General features: G+C 37.0%; 1 protein-coding gene across 4 annotated transcripts in view; it reads left to right on the top strand.

Moving 5' to 3' along the window:
• The window catches only part of CDC5L (cell division cycle 5 like), a 44439-nt gene extending 23321 nt beyond the window's left edge, over nt 1–21118 (top strand). For all 4 annotated transcript variants that reach the window (XM_081045120.1, XM_081045118.1, XM_081045119.1 and 1 more), the window contains 6 exons: nt 198–362; nt 1600–1680; nt 1962–2204; nt 4783–4980; nt 15890–16102; nt 16854–21118. In XM_081045120.1, the coding sequence (XP_080901246.1) occupies nt 198–362; nt 1600–1680; nt 1962–2204; nt 4783–4980; nt 15890–16102; nt 16854–16958 (1005 nt within the window). In that variant the 3' untranslated portion in view covers nt 16959–21118. The remainder of the gene's footprint in view (nt 1–197; nt 363–1599; nt 1681–1961; nt 2205–4782; nt 4981–15889; nt 16103–16853) is intronic.
• The last annotated feature ends 6043 nt before the right edge of the window (nt 21119–27161 follow it).

The raw sequence follows: 27161 nt of genomic DNA, 5'->3' as shown, positions 1-27161 counted from the left end.
ACTGATTCCAAATCAAAGCTTTTGATTGGTCTTAATGTAGGGAAAAAAACGGAGATCGAAATTAAAAACCTCAGCCCTGGAGTTAGGAATTGTTTTGTAGAATTACATTTAGGCTAATTCTTTTTTTTGGAAACTTATAGAATGTTAGTTGAATATTTAATGTGTGTAACTTGAGAAGGACCAATTCTTTTCTACAGGAAAGAGAATCTCGTGAACACCTTCGTATAGGGTTGTTGGGCCTTCCTGCCCCTAAGAATGACTTTGAAATAGTTCTGCCAGAAAACGCCGAGAAGGAGCTGGAGGACCGTGAAATAGATGATACGTACATTGAAGACGCTGCTGACGTAGATGCGCGGAAGCAGGTGGGTCATCGGGCTGGAAAGGAAGTGGGAGTTCGCGGGCTATGCCAGCAGGCTCAAAGGTGCAGAGTAGCCTTTAAGTGTCTTGAGATCTCTATTTAAAAGTTTTTTCAATATTTAAAAAGTTACCATAAAGTAAATTACTTACAGCATTAATATATACTCACATAATTCATAATATACTCAACATATCTTGAACAGGCATTCTTAAAATGTGTATGTACATAGCAATTTAAATACCCTCCGTCAAGTTCATTATGCTTCTTTAAGATACACATAAGTAGTCTTTTAGATGTTGCTTTTCACTCTAGCCAAGAAAAGGTGTTACTGAGCAGTCTTAAAAGCAAGCACATATTGGATTGGTTGAGTAAATGGTGTTAGGTCAGTGTAAACTAATAAAAAGTGTGGATATTAGTAACACTTTGTACTAAATATCGTATAGTTAATTACTTTTTTCATTACCAGTGATGTAAATAGCATAGGTGTTAGCTTCATTTTAGAAATGAGGAAACAGGCTCAAGTGAATTAAGTGAACTTTCCCAGGTCTCATGGCTGGAAAGTGGTGAATCTTGAACTAAAACTGAGATCATGTGACCCCTATCAGGAATTCTTGCTGCAGTTCATTTCAGGATGGTTTTAGCAGTTGAATAATTTCATGACATTGGAGTGGGAATGGCGTCAATGGAAGTCATATTTTAGAGGGAAACCATATGAATGTAGTTTTTGATGGGGAATATAGGATACTACTTTTTTGTGTTTAGTGCTCTTAGCTACTTTGAGTTACATTTATTCTCAGAAATGGTGTGAAATTCTAATGTGTTATCCCACATTATTTTTAATTAGAGAATCAGGAAACAACACATTGATGGGCTGGCTATTTAAATTAAGAATTGGCAGCTTTGGGGGTGGAGGGAAGGGTTGTGTTATAGGAGGAATAATTAAGAGTTCCCTCTAAGTTTAGGATCTGATTGAGAGAAGAAAAGGTTGATTATTTGTTGGATACAGCTATATAAATTTGAAGAATGCTCTAGTAGACATTGGAAGTTCTTAGTTTCTACTTTACTGAGAAAATGAATGAAATAATTTCTGTTGCCTTATATTGCCTGCCTACAAACTTACAGATGTCTATAGCTTTTGCTCTTGAACAAATATGTTCTTATAGACTAAAGTGTTTTCAACTTTATTGAAATGTGTCAAATATTGTGTAACTGCTATAATGGATATAAAAATAATTTTTTAGGCCATACGAGATGCAGAACGTGTAAGGGAAATGAAACGAATGCACAAAGCTGTCCAGAAAGATCTTCCAAGACCATCAGAAGTAAGTATTAGAATTTTTGGCTTAGGAAGTTTTAAGTTTCTTTTCATGTGATTGATGTTTTTTAGATCATTCATAAAGTGTGTTAAACAATTTCATCTATTTTCTGGAATTCAGTAAAGCAGTTTCCAGATTCAATCACTGGTACAAATAAGATTTTAGAAGGAAAAAAAAGACTTTCTTTTGAAAATGTGTAACTGCTGTTCAATTCATGAGAGAACAAGTAATAATATTAGTATTTTGCAGCGATATGTTTGGTAATTATACTTGTTTTAAAATTTTAGGTAAATGAAACTATTCTAAGACCCTTAAATGTAGAACCACCTTTAACAGATTTACAGAAAAGTGAAGAATTAATCAAAAAAGAAATGATTACAATGCTTCATTATGACCTTCTACATCACCCTTATGAGCCATCTGGAAATAAAAAAGGAAAAACTGTAGGATTTGCTACTAATAATTCAGAGCACATTGCCTATCTGGAACATAACTCTTATGAAAAGTTCTCCAAAGACGATCTGAAAAAGGTATGATTGAGCAGGAATATTTCTCTCTTGAGATATAAGTATTTGTTTGATAACGGTGTGTCTTGGACAAATACTAACTTCCCCCCCCATCCATACTGATATTCATAAACGACTGAAATAGATGGTTAGGAGATAAGTATTCATGTTAAATGTTATAAAAGGAACTCCCCCCCACCCCCCCCAGCTGCCAGGTTACTGATAGACCTTTATCAGATAAACACTGGCTTTGGTGACAAGGTGTTTTTGTTTCATGGCCATGTGCTGATTGACAGTGACTGCAATTGCCACGTTCTCTGTTTAACTCGGCTAACTCTGAATAGAATGGAATGCCTTTAATACTCAAACGTCACTTATTTAAACTAGTATAAAAAAGCAAGAATATATTAAAAATGTTCAAACCTTTTTGAACAGATCAAACCTTTCACTTATTCAAAGAAAGGAAATATTTTTTACTGAACTTATTCCCTTACATGATTTCCCCATGTCCTTTTTGGATAAGGAAATAAATGTTTTATTCTGTAAAGTCTGTCCTGCTTCTTCATCCATATGCATTTTATTCTTTCTGCTCCGACAGAGCAAACAGCTGTGGTTGTGAAGAGAAATCTGTACAACGGTGTGAAAAAATACAATTTGGTTTTATGGTTGGAGTGGTCATTAGCTTAAAAGTCATTTTTCTTTCCTCTTTATCCCTGAGGGGCGGTTATAAACCTACAGATTGGAATGGGCTAACGCATACTTGGGAGAAAAAATTAAGATTCTTTTTTCTGTCTTTTCTCCTCTACTTTCCCTTTCCCTCTTTTTCTTTGTGTTTTACCTTATTGCATAAGTAATACATGTTTATTACAGGATTTTTAGAAAATAGAAACAGAGAGGAGGGTTTAGATTTCTATTTCAACAATTTGCCCCTGGTTTCTGAGTAACTTTGAATTACTTTTTTTTAAGTAAAGTGCGATGGGAAGTGGACATCTGTGGAGTGCTTGCACTGTGGCATGCACATTTAGTCATTGATGGGGTGGAGAATGGCACTATGAACTTGATCCTTGAACAGTTTCCTCTTTTGAGAGTGAAAATGTGAGGGGAAGATGGGATTTTGGAATTAAGTTTTCCTAAATTTATTGTATGTATGGAAACTTGAAATAAGGATCACGTTGTTGCTACTATTGGTTCTGTAGGGGATAGATTCTAACAAAATATTTGAAAATAATAATTGTAAGTAGTGCTTCGGAATTATTTGAAACAAAGTAGTTTAAATATTCTCCCATATTTTATTTATCTATTTATAGTCTTGTTTGTTCCAGAAAGAATTCAAAGCAGCTATTTACTTAGCAGATTCTTTCTGGAAAGTTTAAAGATAACTTAGCTGTACTCTCTCAGAATTATAAGAGCTGGAATTGTAAATTTTTTACTACGTACAGTTTCAGAGTAAAATACCATTTCTTCTATAGTAAAGTGTCAAATTTTCATTAAGTGTGTGAAAGTTGGTTTATTATTTTTCTTAAAGGGTATTTTTTAAGGTATACATTCTTTATCTTTTATAGATGTGATTTTCCACATTTTTGTTTAAATTTTTTGTGTGCCGCTCATGTCTCTTGATTTTACATATTTTGGTTTGCGTTTATTTTCTAATATTACTAGAATGATGGAAAGCTTTCTATAAAGCACAAAAAGTGATTGTCAGTTTTTCATGAGCCATGAAGCAAAGCGCTGGAAAAGGTTGATGTGCTATGCTCACGGAGTCTGTGTGTCTCATGTTGGGCTAGTCTCTTTATGTGTATTATCCCCATTTGACAGATGAGAAATGGTCTCAGATGTTATTGTCAGACGGCTACTTAAATGGTGAAGCTGTGATTTGAACCCAGGCTTGTCCAAGCCCCACCCACCCCGTCTGTCATCTTGAACTGCTTCTTTAGTAGTGAACAAAAGCTGGTCTGTGGTCCATTGTTATTTGATTTGTGCCTCCAGTATCATTCTCTGGCAATGTCGGGGGCATTCCATCAGATGAGAAAGAAGGCATGTGTCAAAAAAATGCCTAGTTCCCTTTCAGGATCCTGTGAAGTCCTAAGTGGAGGGAGGGAGGGATGGTAGAATTGAAGGAGCTCACCCAAGCACCGATGGGCTTTGGCTTGGGCGTGATCCAGCCTTGTCTGCTTACTAGTGATGTGCTTTTGAACAAGTTGTTTCATCTCTCTCATCAACTTCAAAATGAAGTTAACGTTGGCTACTTTGTAAGGTGGTTGTGGGGTTTGGAGATAATACATATAGGTAAAACGATTAAATCCAGTTCCTGGCACATAGTAGATACCTGAGAAATGGTAGCTACTATTATAATGAGTGAAGGAAAGGACATTTATGTTATTGGGGATATGTGAATGCTTGACTTTTCAGACCAGTCTGCATTGACTTACAGGCTTCTTCATTCCTTTTGCTTAGGTGGTGTTCCCCTCTTCCAAAAAAACCCCAGTCAACCAGAACGCCTTTCCTTTGCCCAAAGAAGGAGGAAAAACTAGTCTTTTGTAGCTTTCTGTTGATGGCAAGTATTTCTAGTACTCAAACTTACTGAAATTATTATTGTAAACAGGCCCAGGACGTTCTGGTACAGGAGATGGAAGTGGTAAAACAAGGTATGAGCCATGGAGAACTCTCAAGTGAAGCTTATAACCAGGTGTGGGAAGAATGCTACAGTCAAGTTTTATATCTCCCTGGGCAGAGCCGCTATACACGGGCCAACCTAGCAAGCAAAAAGGACAGAATTGAGTCGCTTGAAAAGAGGCTTGAGGTTGGTATCCTTTTAACATTCTAATTTAAATGTACTTTGACTGAAATAACCAAATAATGCCACTAGAAACAACTTCAGAAAATTAGACCTGAGGTGATTTGCCTGAGCAGTTCTTAAGGGAAAACTACACTGAAGTGTTTGATCTTCTTTGGCCTTCTTTGTTGGGTTTTTCAGTTGCTGGCCTTCCTGATAGAGTGCCCTCCAAGTTGGCCACAGGTCAGTCAGAACGTTTTAGATGTGGGAACAAGGAGCCAAGAAGTTAACACTAGGCATTTGAAACAGTATAAATCAGTGCTAGAGTAAATTGTTTTCTCTAAGAAGGGATCTCCGTGGTACCAAGGAGCCTTTCTTCTATAGCCAAAAGAGCACATTTATAAAACTTTGATACCTTTTTGTGCATCCTCTGATTTCCTGTGATTTTTTTACAGAGAGCGCCGAGTTGGATTATCTAGACAATGGCTTCCATGATTTTTCATGTCTGTGAAAATGTTGAAATGTACTAGATGGGAGTTTCATGACATGTGGTTTCTTAATATAGTCTGCATTTTTTGAATTCCAGAATCTGTGTAGGCATTTTGCCGATGGCATGGAAATTGTGGTTCATGGACCCCTAGACTGCCTCGTGGATTCTTTTTCTTTTCCTTTTTTTTTTTTTTTTAATTAAAATTTATTGCGGTGACAGTGGTCAACAAAACTACATAGATTTCAAGTATTACAATTCTGTAATACATCATCTACGTATTGCATTATGTGTTCACCACCCAGCGTCAGTTCTTCCATCAGAGTATATTTGACCCCCTTTACCCTCTTCTACCATCTCCCCTCCGCCTTACCCTCTGGTCACCACTGAAAGGTTGTCTCTGTGCCTCGTGGATTCTCAATGGTGGTCTTCAGGGATGTTTCTGAGGCCAAAATGGAATGGGGAAGAAAAAGGAGTGCTTCAGGCAGTCACATGCAGAAAATGGCCTCAGTTTTCTCTTACGTGATTATCAGTTCTCTTTACAGAAAGCAGATTTGAAAGTATTTTAATTCAGAGTTAAAATAAAAAATGGTAGCATCTTTGGGGTGGTTGGGGCTGTTGTGGGGTGAGGGAAACCAGCAGGAAAAATTGGTATCTTTTAATTTGCAATGATTCTAAGTCTTAATTTTACCTTTAAGATCATATGTGTAGGCACATAGTGTTTAATGCCTGTGAGCCTCTTTTGTCATTTAGGGAGAAATCAGAGTTTCTAAAGTAATTCGCGTGAAATCTTAGCAATCTAGTGCTACTGGTTACTCTTAGTTGTATTAGTGACTTCCAGCAGGGGGTGCTGTTGCTCTGTGTTTTAATTCATAGTTAAAGTGAGGGAAAGTAGAACATCAGTGGTTAAATTTTAAGTTATGTTTTCTGTTGTGTAGGCTTCATTTCTTATAAGTGGTAGTTAGCAGTGTAATTCTGATCTAAGGTCAGTATCATAGTTGATTGGAAAGCTATTTGGAAAGCTTTCTTGTAACATTTATATATAAATACTTAGATTTCTCAGTTTGAAAATCTTCTCATTTGAGGTCGGTAAACTCTTTCTGTCTCAAATGGTAAGGACATTTTGTGCCGTTTAAAATGTTAAAAAAAAGTTTTTCCTTAAATCTCATTTACTTTGTTGAGGCACTAACTTTCATGACAGCAAATAAATGTGTCACAAAGTGAGTGGTGCCATAAAGTACAGTGATTTTTATTTCTATGTTGAATTGGTCTTGTGAGTTTTGAAGGGAAAAGTACAGAAAGAACCACTGCTGTTCTTTAGGAGATTTATTTGGGTCGTTTATGAGCAACCATTAAAAACATGTGGTTCTCTTTGTTCAGTTCAGTACCAGGAACTGAAATCTTCCGTTGAACTATTTTTGTTGAAGGATTGGTGATTTTGGAAGAATATTCATAAAACAGTCTGAAGTAATTTTTCTTTTCTTGACTCCTGGATAACTTACTTTATTATTTACCCAGCTAGTTACTTTTAAAGAATATGTAATCAAAACCTCTAATTTAGTAAACTATGCTTATTTCAAGTGAAAGTTCATTAAATCTTTAAAAAAGAAGAAAAGAGACCCAAAAACCCAAATAAACAAATCCCCTATTTTATTTGTATCCATCCCTAATTCAGAGCTAGGTTTGTCTTAGCTTATTTTAGTTTTTGAAGACACAATTCTACTGGTTTGAAATACATAAATATTTTATTTCAATTGTGGTAATTCTTTCATCATTTCAGTTGATTGCTAAATTATAAACATTATTCAGAGTTTGTTGTGGGGAAGGAACTCCAGTTGTATTATATAAACTAAATGCTATACTGAAATTATCCTTTCCACTCTTAGGTTCAGGGACATATGCCTTTCTGTGCAAGTATAGTACACCATGGCTGCCAGTGTGTTTGATTTTTGCTGCCATGAACTTTGGAACAGTGAATTTAAATTATGGCCCTATCACAGCATATCAAGCAAGATGAAATCCAGCTTTGTCGTGGTTGGTGTCTCCTAAATGGATTAAAAAAATATGCCCTGAGGTTTATGTTGGAGCTAGTCTTTGAGCCATTACTCATGATTAATATTTGAAACTTAGAACTTAAATGAAAATCCTTAAGATACTCATTTAAAACTAAGAGAACCATCTTAGATTTTATGTAGAATATGGTGGGTGGTGCAAGGAGTCTGTTAAATAAATAGAATCAGAATGTAATCACGGGTCAGAAGTAAGTGAGAAAGACTTCTGAAGTTAACCAAGTCCATGTATTTTATTTTGCTTTGGAGGCAGAATTAATTTGAGAACCTTGCCAGACATTTGTGTGTAAAATAATGCAGCAACAACACACAGAACTGACAGCTACTATCAGAACAGGAAAAGTCAGAAAGCACAGCATGTTGAGGCCATTTAAATATGGTGGCAAGACGCCCTGTGTATTTGCATAGCTTCTGTGAGGACATTGTAAGTGTATGGTTGGAAGGTACAGTGATTGTCGTTTATAGTGACACACCAAATAAGTAAGAGAAGCTTAATTTCTGTTCAGTGTCATGTTTTTAAAAAGAGGGATGGCTATAATAGGTAAGTTTTCACCAAAGGGGTTAAAAATTAAAGAGCTTTAGTACTTTATTTAATTCCATGTCCCTTGACTATTACTGAGCACCTACTATGTGCCAGCCCGCGGTAGGCCCTGGCCATATAGCAGGAAGCAGGGCAGATGAGTGCTCCACTCCTGTGGACTTCAGTTATCTGGAAACCGCTTAATGTGGAGAACCTCGTTTTCTGACGATGCCAGATAAATGAGTCATTACTGTATTTGGGAAGTGCAAATAGAATGTGAAGTGTTCTAATTTGTTTCCACTTTAAGTGGAAATAGGAAATCGTCTGAAGACATAATTATTTTAAGTGAAATAATTTCCAGTAGGTGCAAAAGTGAAATGAGAAGTCTGAATTTAGGCCTGCTATTAAATTTAATAGTATTTGAAATAGTATCTAAACTGCTGTGTTGAGGAAGTTTGGCTGAAAAGTCGATTTTGTCATGTTAGCTATAAAAATGGGAAGGCTTTCCTTAGAGGTGGAAACGAGGTCCAGAAGTAATACTTCTCCCTGTATTTTATTGGCACAGTCAACTTAGTCAAGAAATATTATGTAACACTGACTTCTTGGAAATAAAATAACTTAAAGAACACAGATAACACATTTAAAATCCTTCTCAGTGTATTTGCAGAACTCTGTGAGGACCCCTTCCTTTGCCGAATGGTTATATTTCAGCAAAAGTGGCTGCACAATGGATACCATTTTCTCAGTGATTTTTGTTATAAAGTCAGATGTTTTTACACAGGAAAAATATCCCCTTCATATTTTTAGGGTAAGGATTAGTTAGTGGGCAGTTCTGGGTGGAGGACTGTATGTTGTGTCTCAGCAGGGCTATACTTACATTCCCTTGTGGGTGTATGTGGGGGGTGGCATGGGGTGCAGGAGAGAGGTTCCCGGTACTTTGGAATGCTGTTTCTCAAGTTCTGCTCCGTCATGACCTTTAAAAGCATGGGCAGATTTCTTGGTTGTTTCTGGCAAGGACTCCAGAGCTGGACCAGAGATCTCCTTGGTTCAACCATGTTGCTTCTGTTATGTCTCAACATTGAGTTGAACTTGTTTCGTGCAGTTTGTGTTTCGTTTCCTAGTTTATGCAGATGTAAAGTACTCTCGGTATTACTTGGTTTAGTACATCACTGTTCTTGGAAAGGTTTTTGTTAAGGTTTTGCCTTGTTCCTTAGCATGCTTTGCAGGGATGCATTCTGCAGTTGTGAACTCTGAGAGATGTTGACAAGAATCACTTACTTGGACCTGCATCTCATTAATAAGAGAAGGTTCCCTGATAAAACTTAATGCTACTAGTGAGCAGTATAGAGATTAAAGGAGAGTCACTCCTGGACTCTTGTTTACAAACATTTCAATGGTGGAACCGCATCTTTACAACGACAGGATCATGTTGCTGAATGATGGGCTGGAGCAGCCGTGAATTCTGTATTTATTTGGGGCGTTCCTAAACCTGGGTTTCCAGTGGTACAAGGTTATATTCTGGGCCCCGCAAGCAAGAGTTTCAGTGAGGGGTGCTCTGAATGTTTCGGAACCTCACGGTAACAGACTTTAACTGAAGACAGTATTGGAGACCCAGGGATAATGTGTTTATTTTGGAATTACTTAAACTTAGTAACCTTAACAAACTTAGGGAGTTCGAAAGTAACAATTACACTTTTATAAGTCCCATACAGCCCCCTTTTGTAATGACCCAAGGAAACACTTACGGTTCCACTGATTCATCTCCTGGGGACCATCAGTTTTCCACTGGTCTCTGGCCAGTCTTTTTTAGACAGTTTCTCTTCTATGCATTTAAAAAAATAACATTTGTAGGGCATTTTTCTAAAAATAATACCTGTACTTTGTAGAAAATTTAAAAAGACATTTAAAAAATGAAGAAAAGAGCCTATCATTTAGACATAATCACCTTAAACATTTTGCAGGGTGTGTGTGTGTGGGTGTATTTATATTTATATTTATGTATGTGTACATATATGATTAAATATAGAAAAAGGTTACTCTGTACATACATACATATGTGTGGGTGAAAGGAGGAAGGTGTTTAAAATTGGGGTCATCACATAGTATTTTGTTCCATTTAATAGTATAATATTATAAATGTTACTGAAAAATAAAAAGAAACCTGATCACTTGCTCTTATTTAAAGTTGGTGGCAAAGATTAGCTTTGGTGAAATCTCCAAATAATTCTGGGAGTTATATTCTGCCCAACTTCTTGAAAAGTTGTCAAGGAACTTTTTATATCCTGTAAAAATTTTCTGAGATGTTTGTTTTCCTATCGTTTTATAGCTTGTTAAGAATCAAAGAATTAGGAATTTAAAAATACAAGCTGGGAAAAGTAAAAGCTTTTCTGAAGTGCAAAATTCTTATATGTAGCTATGTAGGGTTATTATCTAAGTCAGAGAAAGAATGACGGGCAGATCCATTAATTAAGGTCTTATTTACATGTGTCTAGAATAATTTGTTTTTCAGGGAACTGTCTGGTGGCATTGAGCCATTGGGTCCCACAGCTGGAATTTCTTCAGGCATGTTTGTGGTTCGGGAGCTGAGGCAGGGAGGACTTGCAGTTTATTAGCAGTGGTTTGGCCTAAAGTGTTGGACTTTCAAGCAGGACACGACTGCATAGCTTCATCACTTGTGGCTGTGTGGCCTAGCACAAGTTACTTAACCTCTCTGGGTCTCAGATTTTCTCACCTGTAAAATTTGGGTAGGTAATAGTTTCTATCTCCGGGAAGTGAGAGTTTGAGATAATGTAAGATTAAATGAGATACTGGGTGCCTAGCAAATCGCACGTTTTAGGGAATGGGAATTCTCTCCCAGGTCTCTTCAGGTCTGGTTCACCCTTAGTGTTATCGGAATGGGATAAACTTGGTTTGGTGCCTTGAGGAATCAAGAAGTAACTTCACCTTGGACAGCAGGGTGGCTAAGTTTTTTTTTTAATACATTTTAATGAATGTCTGAAATTTGAGACATGGGTCAATTTTAGGAGAAGAAGCAATCAGATTTTGGTTAGTTTAAATGGATCTCATGTAACTGGATTTGAATTGAACATTTCATATATAAATTTTCGTGTGTTGAAATAGTTGACATACATGTTAATGTCTCCATGATATTTAATTGTATTGATGTTTCACGGTTTGTGGTGTACAGTCTTAAAATAATTAGCCTTTAGAGTAGATACCGAATTTGAATTATAAAAAATCTTTTATTTTGGGAATTTAAAAATACACCCAGAAGTAGACTAGTGCAATGAGTCCTCATGTATTATCACTCACCTGACAGTCATTAACTTATACCCACTTTGTTTCATCTACTTGCCCTTCCCCATTATTTTGAAGCAAATTCCAGACATCATAAAACAGAATTATGGTGCGTGAAATTGGTCAACTTGGTTTCCTTACACATTTATATGTAGACATATTCTCATTTAAATTGAATTTTACTCTTTCATTTTGGATGTAGTCAGCTTTAATTATATCAAATGCTGTCCTACTTTAAATTCCTAATAGTTATAGTGAACTTGATTTTATTTCGGATTATTAGAAACTTAAAGCACAAACTTCCATTATAACCATATTTTGGAGGCTTGTCTGGTGACAAGTGAACAAAGTACTTAATCCTAGCTGCACTACTAACTTTGTTAGATGTTTTAAGGAGACTTTGAAGTGTATCTCTAAGTGCATATAAGGATTTGAAAACAAAATTTTTTGAAAACTTTTGGTAAATCTGCTGTAAATTCAGTGATTTGAAAATCATTGTTTTGGGAGAACTTTTGGTAAATCGGCTAACCAATAAGATGCAGTGCAAGCTCCTTAAGTTAATGTTGTTTTTTTCCCCAAGTAAGTTGTCCTTTAGGGCAGTTGCTAATGTTTAATTGTATTTGTTTTAAGGGCTTAGAAATATGAATCTGAGTCTGGTTCTTCTTGATTCTTTGTATTTTAAGCAATAAGATTTTATCCTCTGTTGGACTTCAGTGCTGCTTCTGTGTGTGTATAAGTGTAGGTAGTTCTGTCCTGTGTATGCACGTGCGTTTAATGCTTGAGATTTATTGGCTAGAAAAAGGCTAGACGTTTTAGATTAGTTTTTTTCCTCCTAGAGTGCATTGAACAGTTACAGGTTGAGCATTTTACAAAGTATACAGATGCCTTCCTTCACATTTTAACGATCAGATGGCAGATGTAAGATAAGTAAGCCACAATGGAATATTAAAAGCTATATTCCATTTCTTCTTTATACTTTTAGTGACTAACTTTGTATAATTTGACTACATTAATTTTTCCCTGTACTTAATTTTTTTGTTTTGGTAGAATTTATTTCCATATTATTTCCATATTTGCTTGGACTCTTAACACAATATTTGAGTCAAGACTTTTATAAAGCTCGAGCTGAGTAAAACTGTTGGCATTAAATGGAAGCTAACAACTTTGCAGTTTCGAAGGCTTTGATAGTTTGGGAATAAGTGACTCAACTGTGTGAGGTGAGGTAATTCCCAGGTACCAGTCATACTAAATGTGCCTTGGTGACTAGTTAAACTATTATGCTGTTACACCAGACTGGAAATTGAATATCCATGGAGTGCAGCATATAGCTAATTGAATTATCTTAACCTATGAAAATGTTAATTTGTATGACTAATTTTTAGCAAGCAAAAAAACCCAACAATAAAAACACACTATGTGCAACACCAGGGATGGACTTAGAGGTATTGTGCTAAGTGAGGTAAGCCAGCCAGAGAGACAAGTACCCTATGACCACACGTGTGGGATCTGAAACACAAAACAAAACAAAACAAGTGAACAAAGAAAGTAGAAGCAGACCCATAGATGCAGAGAACAAACTGATGGCTGCTAAAGGGGGGGTGTTGGGGGGGTGAGAAAAGTAAAGGTGGGTTCTCACAGAGATTGCATTGAACCTGTAGGTCAACTTGGGGACATTGCCGTGTCATCTGAAGTCTTAAGGCCCAAGAACATGTGATGTATTCCCAGTAATTTAGATTTCCTTTCAAAAGGAAGCCTGTTTTGTAAGAAATGCCATCTTCCTTATCACTCCTGGCCATCTTTCAAAAAAAATAACATTTTAATACATACAAAAACCTCAAAACCACTATATGTATTAATTTGAAATTCTGTGCTGTTCAGGTTTTTGGAATGGGTATTTGAATCCACATGTAATTAGAGTATCAAATGTCGGTATTCTTAGAATATGCTGAATTATAGTATAAGGAACTTGATGCAACTCATGGTTTTCGTTTTTCACTTACTGGGAATGAGAGCTTTTTGGTAGGTCTAGTTAAGAGAAAACAGCTGATAACCTAGCTTCTGTAATGACGGTGGCTGAAACGGGATTTCTATCCTGATTGCCTATTCGAATCGTTGGGGGCTTTAAAAATACAGAGGTCTAAGACCATTTAAATCGGGGTCTGTAGGTTTAGGGTGCTGGCACTGGTAGATTTGTAAAAGCCCTACAGGTAATTCTGAAGTTTATTATAGTAGGAGTTGAAAACCACTGGCTTGAAAAGACATGCTCCATTCGTGTTACTTGGTGCGGTGGTCTTCAAGGGGCAGACTGCTCCCTTAAAATAAGCAACAGTTATTTTTCCCAGCTTTATTTCCAGGAAGGCGTCCATGTCATTTTTTTATTCAGGTTGGAATTATGAAGACAGTATTAAAGCCTCATCCTTAGTCCCTTGGGCCATCAGAGAGGAGAGCGGAAATGGTTAAACTCTTAGTGTCTATAAAATACTAGTAATCAGAGCTAACATTTGTTGACTGCTTACTCTGTGCCAGCCGCTGGGCCGCGAAGGGGTTCATGTCTTATTTAAGCTTCATAATAACTTTTAGCAAAGGCTGCCCATTTTACTGATGACGAAGTGGAGACACAGGTTAAATAACTTGCATCAGCTCAGAACACTGGGTGGCAGTCCTGGTAGAAGGAGTAACTTACTCTTTCTTACACACTGCCGTGCTGCGTGGCTTCCCCCAGTATTTCCTGCCTTAACACGTCATTGCCATGCGACGAACTTTGATTTGTTATCTATTAGAAGAAAATGGCTCCTTTATAAAGGACATTGTTTAGTCATGAATTTATTCTTCAAGAGAATGGCAGAAGAAGAAAAGCCATTAACTTTTATAAAATGCTGAAGATATGATTGGTTTTAAAAGAGCTTTATTTAAATTAATTTTAGATGAATCTCACGGTCTTAAGGCACACACATGCAACGTGTCCTCCTGTCTCCCCCCTTCCCAAAGGCGTATTTGACTTGTAATAAACAAAGTTGGAGATGGGTAGGTATGAAGTGCTGTTTTTCAAAAATACTTGATGTTTTGGGAACACTTTAGTTTTTGATGTTCTTACATATTCTAACTTTACATAAAGCATTGAGGTCGACATCTTTGTTTTTAAATCAGTTGTTATGCATTTGTAGGATGTTTCAGAGTTGTTATGGAAAGCTGCGTGTTTGTTTTGGAATGATACTATTTCTAAATATTTAAAAGACATCCTATGTACAGTTTTCATATCCGCCTTTTTGCACGTGATGTTTTCCCTTGGTACCTTCGCTGCTCATTTACCGCCACCCCTACATTTAGTATCAGAAAAGTATTTATGTTTTCACACTGTCTCCTCTGTTGTATGTGTTCTCAGTTACATTATTATGAATCACAGAGTATCATTTGGATGTCCGTTATGCTGAAACTACATAGTTTTGATTGCCTGTGGACGCCACTTGATGGAATCGGTTTGACAGAGTGGGAGGTGGGAGAGGAGAGAGGGCAGAGAGAGAAAGTAAACTGACGGAGGGGAGGAAAGGAGGAGCAGAGAGCAGGGAACCAACACAGATTTAATACTTATTCCTAAAGCTTTGATCTCAATTCCTAAAGCCTTGACACAATAATGTTGTGTGTAGAAAACAAGCATTTTTACAGATCACTTTTAAATATGAAGCGATTATATCGTGGGACCTAAGAATATCCACCTAGAGGAGGTGTTACACCAGTGAGACGCTGCGTTCCACACCTGCTCCTTTCTCGTCCGCCTCTCGTTGGACCTTCTCAGCTGGGGCTTCCTCTGCCCCTGTGCGTCAGCTTTAGAATTTTGTTCAAATCTTTTTTCTGTTAATTGTCCCTGTTCTTTTGTAAGTTTATACATTTTTACATCTTTCCCCCAATTTTAGAATGATCTGAGGACGCAGCCCACCTGTGCTTAACATACATATTTAATAGGAAAACTCATTTCTCTTAATTTTATGGTGTCCTTTCAGTCTTCAAAAATTAAAAAAAAAATTTTTGTTTCCAAATGTGATACTTTCCTTAATATGTTGTATGCTAAATTTAGGATTATTACATTATAAAAATAATTGAGTAATTTTATAGGTTGAGGGGTTTTGTTTTGATCACAAGTATGGTACGTCAATTGGATATTATTTGGTTATTAAAAATGTACTACGTGTGTAATGTAGAAATACATTTTTGAGATGTAGGTGGTAATGATGGGTCTCTGCCAGTTCCAGAATCAGTGCAGATTGGTAATAGCAGAAGTTATTTTCAGAAGTAGAGATTAGTTTTTACCATACTGTGAAATTCAAGCCTGCTTTGAGATTGAACCATGGGTGAAGTTATTATAAATAGATTATTTGGGACTAACCTGTAAAACCCTTTAGATGCAAGACAGACTCTTTTTAAGGCTAATTTTGTGTTACGGTAGCTGAAGTATAGGGGACTCGACTGTACTTTTTTGAGGCAGTCGATGAACCAGTAGTGCCTTTTTAATCCTGTTATTTGCCTGCTTTTCTCACGTGTACTGATGTGATCCCTCCCCCCGTCCAGATAAATAGAGGTCACATGACGACAGAAGCCAAGAGAGCTGCAAAGATGGAGAAGAAGATGAAAATTTTGCTTGGGGGTTACCAGTCTCGTGCTATGGGGCTCATGAAACAGTTGAATGACTTATGGGACCAGATTGAGCAGGCTTACTTAGAGTTACGCACTTTTGAAGAACTCAAGAAACACGAAGATTCCGCGATTCCCCGGAGGCTAGAGGTAACATTGCCTGGCAGCCTTGCTTACAAAGAGCTGCGAAGGCTTATGCAGCGCTTTGCTTTTCTCTTCGTCTTCCTGTTCAGGCTGTCTTCTGAAGTTGATACTGTCTGGCTTCTTTCAGTGCGAACCTAAACTTTCTGCCTTTCTGATACTAGAATTGCCCGGGTGTAGACGGACAGAATGGTCAGTGGTGGACACAAAGGCTTTCCCTCAACTCGTTTTCTGTTTTGTATAGAGATACATTATGAAGTGGAATAAGTAACCTTGGCATTTGTCCCCTGAAAGTTAATTGCATCCCATTCAGACAGCTCTCCAAGGTACATTAAATCAGTGTCTTTTTGTTTAGTAACTTGGGATGCTGGGAATATAGCTAGTCATTCCAAAGCATCAAATTCCTTTGGTTTAACTTTATTTCTCAAGTGACATGATAGCCCCTGCCCAGATAAAGGGCAGTCAGGGCTTATTTAAGTGCATTTGTGGGACGTGCTAAGACAAGAATGGCTTGTTTATTTGCTGTAGAAGCAGAGATTTGACAAAACGACGGTAGTCATTCATATGACTGAAGAATGGCTGGAATCGTACTTGTTTTAGCAAAGTAGTTGCTATTTTTGTTTCTCATTGGGGAATACTTGCCTCTTAAGAGTCAGGGCTCAGCTCAGCTGTTTGTAAGATGATAAAGTACCATACGATTTTTTAAAATTTCAGTGTGCTTACATATGAAATAATTATTTAATGTTTTTGTTTCTTCAAGTGTCTAAAAGAAGATGTCCAGCGACAGCAGGAAAGAGAAAAGGAGCTCCAGCATAGGTACGCCGACTTGCTGCTGGAGAAGGAGACTTTAAAGGCCAAATTCTGAAGCACAGTTTATATTCTGTCACAAGATGAATTAATTGCTGGTTTTCCTGCTCTGGAAGGCCGAAACCGATGTTTATCTTCATTGACAAATTTGCCCACGATTGGTGGTTTTTCAGTTGTTTATTTTAAATGATACCGATCTTACACATTCTATGTATAAAGACTTTAATTCTACAGGACATTTTAGGGTTTAAATTATTAAGACGATCATTCTTGTAGCAGTGTCATATTTGCAAAATTTTTTTTAGTTTCGGCCTTTATTTTAAAACCTGATTTTAAAGTGCTGCCTGTGAGTACACTCTTGAATAAAAACAAAATATAAAAAATGGAGAATGTAGCTTTTTGTCTGAAGTAATTAGATACTTAGAGTGCCCACAAATCAGGGAATATGTACACTGTGTTAAATTTAAAGAGTAACTTTTGGGTAATCAAAATGATAATCCAGTATCTTAAATCCTTAAGAGGCAATCATTCTGTGGCTTTGTTAGTTTTGACTGTTTTAGCATAGAATGGTCTATATACTGACAAGATTAACTTTTTAATACCTAATTTTTTTTTTTCAGTGTTACTTTAGAAAAGGTCTTTTCTATGGTCAGCTGCTTACACAGTTTATGGATTAGGACTAAAAAGATTTAATTTTTTTTGACCTGTTATTTTCTTGTAAATATTTTTTTGACCAAGGTATTTTAAAGATTAATTTCAACAAGGCTGTCAAACTATTAAAGCTCTGTGTTTATCTTAAGTCAATCACACATGTGTAGAATTTGGGGGATGGATGGGTAGAGGTAGGAAGATCTAATTTTATGCAGTTCATATTAAATCTTTTAGGATAGTATTAGTTGGCTGTAAGTTCAGTATAAGCCAGCAATGTGTTAGACTTAAACAAAATAGTTTGCCCAATCTTAGAATATACTAGGGTCTTAAAAGGGAGGGAGGGACATTCATTCATCAGATATTTATTCACTATATACCCAGTGTCAAGAGTCCTGGGGATAGAACAGTGAACAAAATAGGCATGGTTCCTGTTTTGTGGAGAATGACAGTAACTAAGAGTCAGATGTTTACTGAGTGACTCTTGCGTGCCAGGCACTTATTGATGTGTTGGAGTTGAACAGTTATTAAGACACAGTTCTTGCTCCCATGGAGGTGACATTATTGGGAGAAGTAAACATACAGGGAAAAGTATCAGATCATGAACTCTAGATTTTATGGAGGGGATTAAAATAGATGATGGGAAATAGTGACTGGGTGGCTACTTTAGGTTGGATGATCAAAGAGCTTTCTAGGGAGGTGACATTTAAGAGGGGATGTGACTGACATCTTAGAAGGAGCCATCCTTGTGAGATTCAAGGGAAGAGCAATGCCAGCAGGGTGAAGAACTAGCACAAAAATGTGTGGGGAACAGAAAGGAAGCCGGTGTAGCTTAGTGTCAAGAATGGCATTTGTATGAGGCCTGGTTATACAGGCCGTATTTATAAGGCCCCGGCAAGGAATTTGGGTCTTATTCTATGATGGGAAGCTATGAGAAGATTCTAAGCCGAGGAACAGTATGATCAGATTTGTTGTAGAAACATTCTGTAGCTATACTGTGTGATGATAACCTCCCCAGGCTGAAGGGAGGGAAACTGGTTAGCTTAGGAGCTGATACGGTAATCCAGGCAAACAGAAGTGACTCCACCTAGAACAGCAGCAGTCCTGATGGAGACGTGGGAAGATCTGAGCAGCAGTCGTTCTGTAGTCTCATCAGACTAAATGTGTATCGTCCTGGTATCCACTCAATTCTAGTACCTTTTCTAGTAATTTCGCATGGGTTTTCTAGGAAATACTTTGCTGTCATCCGTGAATAATGATGTTTCTTCTAATAGTTTAATTTTTATTGCATAGTTTGTTGGCTGAAATGTTTAGAAGAACGTTAAAAAACGATTATGGTGGAAGACATTCTTGTTTTGTTTCTGATTATAATGGGAACAGCCAGAGTGTTTTATCTTTAGGTTGGCTGTTTGGAGTCAGATAGTCTTCATCTAGAGGAAATAGAGGAAATTTCCCTCTAGTTTCAGTTTTTAAAGAATTTGAATTAGGCATGGCTCTGGAATTTTGTCAGATACACTTTTTGGGTATCTGCGAAGGTGGTCATACAGTTTTTTTTCATTTGATTTGATGACATATTAATAAATTTTCCAACATTGAATCATCTTTGAACTCCTGGAATCAGGGAGTTTAATTAAAAACATTTTAAAAAATGATTTAGTTTACTTGCATCTTATGTAAACTTGAATTATATGGATTTAAAATCATTGATCTAATAATACTAGTAGAGTTTCACTTTGTTTTCAAAATTTGAAGTAATGCATATATTTCTAGTCTAAAAATGACCAAGAATTGCATAATTTCAAAACTGGCCATCTCTGTGCATTGTAAACTGCTCATGCTTTGCCACATAACGGTGCAACTTTGACTGGTATGCATACCATCATCCTTCGTCACTATCCTGTAAAACCCGGGGTTCCCTACCAGCACCACTGTGAGAGCGATTTTGGTGACTATTTTAACATTCACAATTACCATATTCTCTTCCAGGCATTCATTAAGTGATAGTGTTAAAATGTGTTGAAAAGCATGTGCACGTCTCAGTAACTTCGCGACAGAATTGCGATAAAGATCCAAAAGAAACCACCACTATGAGCAAGAGGTGTTTTTTGGAAATATTAGAAAGCATGGTGAGATAAGAAAAAGCAGTCTCAAAGAAAACATAGAGTACAGCGATTGTAGACGTAATGCTGTCCATCCTCGTACCCTCTCTATTTTTATGTTTATTTTTCTGGGAAAATTAGTTTTGAAATATGTGATGTCCTTGGGAATGCATTTTTCCTAAAATGTGACTGACTGCCTTATTGGAAGTACGGACTTGGATTTCCTAATATTTTACTTGGGAAAATTGCATTTTTGCATGAGTGAGTTTGGTCTTTTTGGGCTATCGTCCAAGTTTTGACATAGGGATTTTGCTAGCTCTGTAAAGCGGATAGGATAACTGTATATATTTTTCTACGCATTAAGCAGTTACATTATAGCATGGGAGTGATTTGTTCCATGAAAGATTGAAGGATGGTGCTTCTAAAACTTTAGAGTTCAGAGCCCTTTTTGGAAATAATTTCTTGATAATTATCACTTTCTTCTGTGACTATTAGGTTATCTATTTTTAAATTTAATATTGTTTTAATGTATATTTCTCATTTTGTGTTTATTATTTACTAAATTTAGGTAATTTATACTTTTCTAGCAAACTTCATTTTTTGAAATTTAATACATTTATTAGTAGAGAATTTTAATAGAGAATAAGTATTTCTATTAAATTTGCTACTTCCAGATTATAAGAAATTTATCTTCTCTTAGTTCTACCATCATTCCTTTTTTCCTTGATTAGATTTGCTAAAAGTACCTTTTTTTCCCTTCAAAAAAACTAGTTTGGATTTGCTTGCCAATTGTGATTTTGTTTTAGAATGTATTAATTTCTTATTTTCTGCTTATTTTTGTTTTCTCTAGAGTTTTTCCCCTGGTAACTTATTTTTTCCCCCGATGCTTATTTTTCGTTTTTGTTTATATACAAATGAATACGTTGAAGGCTTTTTCTTATCTCTAATTTCAAATATATTCACATCCCTGCTATGCTTATATGTTTTGTTTTCTAAGTAGTTTGTGTTTTGTTCAATAATTAAGAATATTTACAAATTTCTGTGTGATTGGCTTTTTCCTTTTCTTTTTTTTTTAATTTTCTGCTTGTAGGAATTTTACCTTGTGGAAAGAAAATATGGCTTATGTAGTTATTGCTTTTTAGAATTTATTGAGGTTTTGAGGCCTAACCTTTTATAAAAGTGTTCTGTGGATGTTTTTAATGAAGGTTTATTCAATTTGTGTGGGACTGATGAATGTGTATTTAACCACTTTAATTATTCAAATTTTATTTTTCTCTGTTTGGTTATAAACTCCCATAGAATAATAGTATTGTCTTCAAGTCTTTTATATAGTTATTTCTTTCAATTTCATCTTGTCCAGAGCTTTTGCTTTGTATATTTCGATACTGTTATTTAGTGTACAAATACTTGTGTCTGTTAGGTACAATGCATGGAGACTTAAACTAGTCTATAAAGTTATTCTTTTTGTCCTATTTGTGTTTTTCTGCCTTGAATTTTACTTCTTGGATAATAGAATATTTCTCTTTTTTTGTTTATATTTGTTTGATAAATTGTCTATCCTTTTACTTCTACGTAATTTTTAGCTGTCTCTTAAAACAGCACATCTTGTTAGATTTTATATTTCAACCTATTTGGAGGGTCTTTGCATTTTAGTGGGGGAGTCTGATCCATTAGCTTTTATGTTAATTACTGACTTTGGTCTTCTGTGATCATGTTTCTTGCTTTCTCACTGATTCCTCTCATTTCCTAAATGAACTATAATTTCCTGGCTTTAATTTTCTTAGTGATTTAGAAAATATACATCCTCTTTTAAATTTTACAAATGATTATGGTATCGTTTAGGGTTCAGGAGAAAAACACCATACCAATAATTTGAACAGGGAAAATTCAATATGAACAATTATTAACTAGTAACGGATTAACCACCAAGAGGTGCCAAGACATCTCTAAAGAATACCAGGACTAGCAGATGCAGGAGCAGCCGCTGCTTATAGACAGAGAGAACCCAGGGAAGGGACAAGCTTGGAGGAGCCCTTTCCCTCCCCACAAGGCTGAGATTCAGATCTCACGGAAGAGGATGTGTGGGGCCCCCTGGGTGGAGAAGTTTGCTCAGGTGCCACAGTTTGAGGTGGCAGGCAGGGTGTCAGGGAAACTCTAGGAAGTCACTTGCAGGGATGCCGTTGACACTCCGAGGTGCCAGCAAAACTCCAGTGAACGTGTGCCAGTGGCTCTTTCACACATTGCTGGTAGAGAAGTGTCCTGCTGGTAAGAAAGTCACATGCTGACAGTGACACTGTAGGAGCAAGCGGGAAAAGCTGTGGAACCAGGAGACGCGAAGCCTCTTGCAATGTCCCTCCAGTGCCACCTTCGGATAATGCCTTGTGTTGTGTCCACTGGCAAATGAGAAAAGCCTATAGGCTACAACACCAGTCTCAAAGCAGGGCAAAAGAAACAGCGCCTTTGCACCATGGTAAGGGGGCTCTGTTTTTAGTCTTTGGGCAATCTCCAGGGTATGGGTCCTATTTCACTGTTCAAAGCTGTTTGTTTCAGCTGATTGTTGCCCCTTGTGGCCAATCTTTGGGTTTGGATCCAACCTTTTCATCTCTCTGCCTGGCTTCTTGTGCTTAGAGCGTCCCTTGGAAGTGTTTCCTTGTTCCTTACCCTTCCTGCAGTCCCGTGTTATTTCGTTGGGTCCCCTTTATTCCACATTTTCAGCCAAAGATAAAGACGAGGGGAGTTCAACAATATTCTCTCATTTAAAAACGTTTATTTTCATCAGCAGTGTATGCATATGTTTTACAAAATCAAATTCTGGGATGATGATGATGGCTGGAATATTTTTTGGATTTATTTAGTCTCCACATGAAATCATAGCAACCAACCTCCCCTGGATAACATTTACAAGATAGTTAAATGACCAGATATCCATCCCCAGGAACTCCAAAATACATGTGGGTGGGGTCACCCACCAGGAGGCGCAGGATGTGTGTGCTGTAGTCATGTCTATGCAGCAAAAGTAAGGGGGGCAATGGAGCATCTGACACACCTAAGAACAGGAGAACCTTCAAGTAGCCAACAGGTATTCATGGAATGAATGGTAGACCAATTGGAGATAAGTGGCTAAAATTGGGAAGGGTTTTGCTCACTGCAGTAGTGGGTGAGCCAAAGGGAGTAAAAGTGTGAAGACAAATTAGCAACCTTGATGATTTAACGTGTTAACGTTTTTTTAGATAGGCCTACACATTTAAAAAATCTGTCTCATGGCAAGATTTTTTCCTTTGGAAGAAAAATACAACAACTTAGTAATATATGGGTATTAACATTATCAGCTCTAACATTTGTTAGCCATGTTGACTTGTGCTGTCCAGTATGGTACCCAGTAGCCACATGTGACCATCGAGCTCTTAAAATGGGGCTGGTTCAAAGTGATAAAACTCTGTAAGGAACTTACTAGATTTGGAAGACAGTATGAATAATAATAAAAAATTCTCACTTTAATGTTGAAATTAGAATTTATTTTTTTTATAAATAGTGGGTTAAATAAAATATTAAAATTAAGTCTACCTGTTTCTTTTAAAACGTGGCTAGTAGAAAATTTAAAATTTCGTATGTGGCTTGTATTACATTTCTACTCACAACCCTTTTAATTCTTTTGTTACTGATTTCTAATTTAATTCCATTGTGGTTTGAGAACATACTCTGGATGATTTCAATCTTTTTAAATTTATTGAAACTTGTTTCATGACCCAGCATATGGTCTGTGTTGGTGGATGTTCCTTGTTCACTTGAAAATAATGTGTATTCTGCAGGCTTTAATGTTCTATAAATACCAATTAGATCGCATTGATTGGTAGAGTTCAAGTGTCTTATATCTTTAAATGCTTTTTTTCCTCTCCACTGTCCTGTAAGTTGCTGAGAGGTATGTTGAAATCACCAACTGTAATTGTGGATTTGCATATGTCTCTTCAGTTCTGTCAGTTTTTGCTTCTGTTTAGAAGGTTTGTTATTGTCTGCATACACATTTAGGATTATTATGTTTTCTTGTTGAGTTGTCACTTTTGTCATTATGAAATGACAAAAACTGATATAATGTCCTACTTTATATCTGGCAACATTCTTTGGCCTGAAGCCTATTTTGTCTGATATTAATATTGCTACTCCAGGTTTCATATAATTAGTGTTTTCATGATGTGTCTTTTTCCATTTTTTTACTTTTAACCTCTCTGTATCTTTATAGTTAAGGTGGGTTTTTATAGGTATAATGTTGTTGGTTGGGGTGTATCTTAGGCATGTATCTTAGACTGCTTCATATTTCACAGATCACTGAGGCTCTGTTCTTTTAAAAAATCATTCCCTTTCCCCTCTGTTCTTCATTTTGTGTAAATCATATTGCAGTTTTTCAAGTGTAGTACTGATTTTTTTCCTACAGTGTCTAATTTGTTGTTATTCCTTTGCAGTGAAAATTTCATGTCAGATATTATATTTTTGTCTTTAGCAGTTCCACTTTGTTCTTTTTTTACATAATTTTTGTCTTCATATTTTCCTTTACGTCTTTGAGCATATAGAACATGTTTATAATAGGTGTTTTAACGTCCTTATCTGCTAATTGCATCATCTGTCATTTCTGGGTCTCTTTCTGTTGACTATTTCTGGGTCTATTTCTGTTGAGCATATAAACATGTTCTGTATGCTCAAAGATGACTGATTTTTCTCCTGGTTCCCAGTCATTTTCCAGTTCTTTGCAGGTCAGGTACCTATGAAGGATGGTACACATTGTGAATGTTACACTACTGGCTTTTGTTTCCTTTAAATTAGATTGGGTTTTATTCTGGCAGATAGTTAATTTACCTGCAGATCAGTTTAATCCTTTTGAGGCTTGTTTTCAAGCTGAACTATGGCCCTTGCCTGTTTTTCTAAATAAAACTTTACTGGAACACAGCCATGCTCACTTGTCTGCTTTCACACTACAACAGCAGAATTGCGAAGTTGTAACAGAGACCATATGGCCTGCAAAGCCTAAAATATTTATTGCCTGATCCTTACAGAAAAACTTTGCCTACCCCTGCTCTGGTAAAGTATTTGTTAATTTAAAATGAATTTATAGGCAAATATCTAAAAACTTGCTCAGTTTTAATTTCTACTACAGTAAATATCAATAGATAGGACCCACATAAAAGATTGTTGTGATCCTCAATTTTCAAAAGTGGAGAGGAATCCTGAGATCCCCCAGATTGAGAACTGCTGATTTAGATTAAACTTGCTGGATGTAAGGAACTTGTCCTGCTCAGAGAATCTACAGCTCTCTGGGGCCTTTGATTAAAAATGTGATATGCCCTGCTCTCCTGGGCGTTTCTAGCTCCACCTGTGCCTGGGAAAGGTGGCGGCGGCTGTGTCTTGTGTATGCAGTGTCACTGCCCTTCCCTTACTCTCATTATTGGAGTGTGTGGTTTTTCAACCTAAAGAAGCAGCAAAAGTGACTACCTGTTTCCCCAAAAATAAGACCTAGCCAGACTCAGCTCTAATGCGCTGTTTGGAGCAAAAATTATTATGAGACCCAGTCTTATTTTACTACAAGATATAATATAAAATATAATATAATATATAATATAATATAATTAATGTAATTAATGTAATTAATATAATGTAACATCGGATCTTATATTAATTTTTGTTCCAAAGGATGCATTAGAGCTGATTGTCTGGCTAGGTCTTATTTTTGGGAAAACACGGTAGTTAGATTTTGTTGTTTTTAGTGATTCTAGAGAGGTGTGCAAAATATAGTCATGAGGGAACACTAAGCGATTAATGCTGTAAAATCTTACTTGCAGATGAGTGACAAATCTCATGAGGATAAGGAAGGGATTTGACCAAATAATGAAATTAAGGTTCAAGCAAAGTCCACGGTCTGTCCTGGTTTTCCACTGTAGCCACCCTGGGATCTGAAATCTCAGACCAGCCTAACCCCGGAACACTTATTCATTTTTTAGGTAAAACAACCCTTTATGTTACTGTACCTAATAAACCCCAGGGACTCATCTCCCTACAAGCTGGCATAAACTGAAGGTTTAAAGAAATCCACATTTTGGATTCATGAATAATTATGGAGGTTCTTTCTATACCTTGGGAATATATCTTGTACTGATACCCATTAAAACAATTCATGGAAGAGCAATTGTCATTCTTTTCCATCGAGATCACTTGATGTTGTGCTGCCGTCCCCTCTCCCACAAAGAACATTTGGCTTAGTGTACTCAAAAGTTGTCCTGGTCTAACAAAGTGGCTGAAAAATAGGAGCTGGACCAGACTTTAGAAGTGAGGCACATGGCCTGCCTCTAGGAGGTGTATCACGGATTCATTGGAAGATGAAACAATTTACTTTCTGTACCCAGAGTAGCGCTTGCAGGGAAACTTAATAGCTGACTGAGTAGTATTGTTCAAAATATGTGGGTGATACTTATTTACTCCAAGGAGAACTCCCTGCTCCCCAACAAAAAAGGACAGGTCTGCCAGCTGTAGTTTTGCGTTTAAAATTCTTCACTCAGGGAAGGAGAGGTCAAGAAAACCTGTCCAGATTAGGATTTGCTCACTTGAGAAATCTAGACTAGAAGTTTTGAACATCCATAGAAGCGTCCAATTCTGAACCTTGGGGTCAGCTAATAGGCCCTAGACATCCTGCAGCAGACTCAAGCCATGTCCTCTATGCCCGTCTGAATTCCTGACATAGCAACCATGAGCATAACATGGTTTCTGCCCCCAAAGTTCAGAATTGGTTCATAAAATCTGACGGAAGAAGAATAGCAGCCAAGTGTCAATTTGGTGGTGTGCTGGCAGGGAACTAAGGCTTGGCATGAACGAGCCTCCTCTCTGCCTGATGAGTTAGGAGGAGCTCACAGGAATGAGCAGCTTCTGAATACGAATTTCCGGGTTGCACCTTTGAGATCCGAGCTCGGGGGGAAGGTGGGGATCACAGCAGTGATGAGCTTGCAGATGGGAACAGACACTAAACTAGAGGGATTCGGGGCCAGTTAACCAGCAGAAGCTGTCATTTTCAGGGGGAGGGAGGATGGAACTAGAGGGCGGGACTGGGGAGAATCATGATTTACAGACTCATGTGGAATTATTTTTCCCATTAGGTTTTATTTTCGGCTCTTGCTTTGATGATAATTAAGTGTTTTAGTCTTGCTTTTAGTAAGAACCAGTACCAAGTGACATGCCTGTTATGGTTGGTTAAGGAAGTGGTGGCACACCTCTTCCAAATTCTGACTGTCTCCTGTCTGTCAGGGGCCCTTAGGGGTGAACCTCAACTTGAGCCAGCTGGCTCAGCGTACCATGGCTGAAGTGCCATCAAGTGGTGAAATCGAGGAATTGCTTTTACCTCAGGGGCTGGTGACGTCTTTTTTGACTAAGACTCTGACCTTCAACTCTGAGAAACAGAATCTATTCATTCTCAAGTGTCGTCACTATTTTCAAGTGAACTTGCTTCTTTGGAAGTCTTTATTTTGAACTAGATGAAT

This window comes from Rhinolophus hipposideros, assembly GCF_964194185.1.
Source record: "Rhinolophus hipposideros genome assembly, chromosome: 3".
Classification (NCBI taxonomy): Eukaryota; Metazoa; Chordata; class Mammalia; order Chiroptera; family Rhinolophidae; genus Rhinolophus; species Rhinolophus hipposideros.
Note: the sequence above shows the minus strand (reverse complement) of the source record. Positions and strands in the feature narration are given on the sequence as shown.